The 2,040-nt window shown below is 28.2% G+C and overlaps 2 protein-coding genes across 2 annotated transcripts; one reads left to right on the top strand and one right to left on the bottom strand.

Moving 5' to 3' along the window:
- EIN_277250 (lariat debranching enzyme, putative) lies at nt 1-709 on the bottom strand (the record flags this gene model as incomplete). Its single annotated transcript, XM_004183633.1, has 1 exon — nt 1-709. A coding segment is annotated over one exon (709 nt), but the record flags the coding sequence as incomplete, so codon positions are not given.
- A 1,165-nt stretch (nt 710-1,874) lies between these two features.
- Nucleotides 1,875-2,012, top strand: EIN_277260 (Hypothetical protein; the record flags this gene model as incomplete). Its single annotated transcript, XM_004183634.1, has 1 exon — nt 1,875-2,012. A coding segment is annotated over one exon (138 nt), but the record flags the coding sequence as incomplete, so codon positions are not given.
- Between the last annotated feature and the right edge of the window lie 28 nt (nt 2,013-2,040).

Genomic DNA, 2,040 nt, shown 5'->3' on the forward strand with positions numbered 1-2,040 from the left:
CTCTATACTCGCAATGCATATGCCCTGCAAACCAATTGACTGGTTTGATCTCCTCTAATATCTTTGCATTAACAAGCGACCCAAGTTTGGGTCCATCTTTTCTGAACCCTGGCTGGTATTTATAAAGTTGCTGGTAGTCGCCTTTCATCACTATCCCCTGTGGCCAGTCATGTGAAAACACCACATCGATAGGAGACTTTGCTTGTAATTTCTTTGACATCTCAATTTGGAAATTCTTCGAGTGGAACATCGTGATAAGGTCTCGCCTCTCTGGTGGATAGTAAAATGGCTTGTTGACGTCGTAAAATTTGAATATGCCGGAAACACCTAAGATCCGAAGGCCAAACAGTTTGACTAACCCCACAAAGCCCATATAATAGATGTTGGGCGCTAAGTATCCACCATAGAAAGCATTTAACAAGACATTCGATGCCTCATGATTCCCTCCAACAAAAATTGTCAAAATTGGGGCAGTGAGCTTTTTTTCGTGGTAGAGGTGAAAATCACATAAGTCTCGATGACTAACATTTGACTTGAAAAAGTCGAAGTCGGCTTCGGTCCGGAGGGATTGGAAATCACCACAACATATCAAAAAAGATACCTTTTTACCAGTGGCTTCTTCGTGAACATGAACAGCTTCATACATTTTCTGTAACTGCCCGTGAACACACCCGGTCACCGCTATATGGAGAGTTGGCTTCGCAAGCATCGTGTGATTACTCAGTCTTTAACTTCTAAAATATAACAGATACCATATATGTTATTTCTTTTTATATATAGTTTATTTTATTATAATATGAGTTGTTACTATTCCGTTTTATTGTTTTTTTATTATTTATAGTAATTACATAAGGTTAAAAATCCCCATATGAAATCTTCCCTATGGAACCCAAATCTTAAAAAGATAAAAATGTTTGAAGTTTAATTGTATTAATTCGAATAACTTTATTGTTATAAAAAACTAATATCCTTAATATCTACTGACTCGAGGTGTTCAGTATCTTTTGAATTCCGGAACCAAACCTAATGTCTGTAAAAAGTTGTATTTACTATAAATTTAATTTGCATATTATATTAAATAGTAAATAAAGTCTGATTTTAGACTTAGTGTTGAAAGTATGCCCTTTATTTTATTTTTTCTATATGTAATATAATTATAATTAACTTAATATAACTTATAATAAAATTTAAAATGACCCTTATTTTTTTTTAATAAAGATTTAATAATGAAAAGTGCAAAAAAAAAAACAAATTTTCAACACAATTTTTTTGATGAAAAAAGTGGGATTGATTTTTCGAACTATTGTTTTTTATGTTTTTTATAATAACTCTGGCACTTTTTTAAAAACTCAGTTAAAAATAATTTAGTTGTTTTATTAACAAAAATTTATTACTAGATTGTAATAATATAATAATAATATAAATTGAAATAATGAACTATCGGAAAAAATATTATTTGTTGTAGCTTTGATTATATAATTTATTATTTAATCACTTGAACAATATAACAAAAAATTGCTATTTTTTTTATTTGTGTAAAATGGCATTATTTTTAAAATAATTATATTATAAAATACTTAAATGTTAAATTGATTTTAAAATTATTTTTTTAATTGGTAACATAATGTTCGTATTGCCGTTTTCAATTTATTTATTCCAAGACATTAAAACAAACAACTTATTATATCACCTTTTAAGTTGAAATAGTAAACGTTTTAAACGGTTTGCCACATTTTTGGAATACCTATAAAGATGTTTTCAATAGAAAAGAAGGATATATAAACCAACTCAGTATTTAACTTGATAATAAAACCCGAACATAAAAAAAACAACTTTAAAATATCTACTTTGTGTTTTATTTTAAAACATTATTAATGGTGTTTACCAATTTTCAACTTTTGCTTATCAAAGAAAAAAGTCTGTTATTTTCTATGGGAAAACTGCAAAATGAAAAAAATTCACTCAGACTTTATTATTTTTTTTTTCAAAAAGTGGCGAATCATTTCATTTTTGTTTGTATTTCTTAAGATTTTAAAAAGA

Source organism: Entamoeba invadens (assembly GCF_000330505.1).
Source record: "Entamoeba invadens IP1 unplaced genomic scaffold scaff_1105074725289, whole genome shotgun sequence".
NCBI lineage: Eukaryota > Evosea > Mastigamoebida > Endamoebidae > Entamoeba > Entamoeba invadens.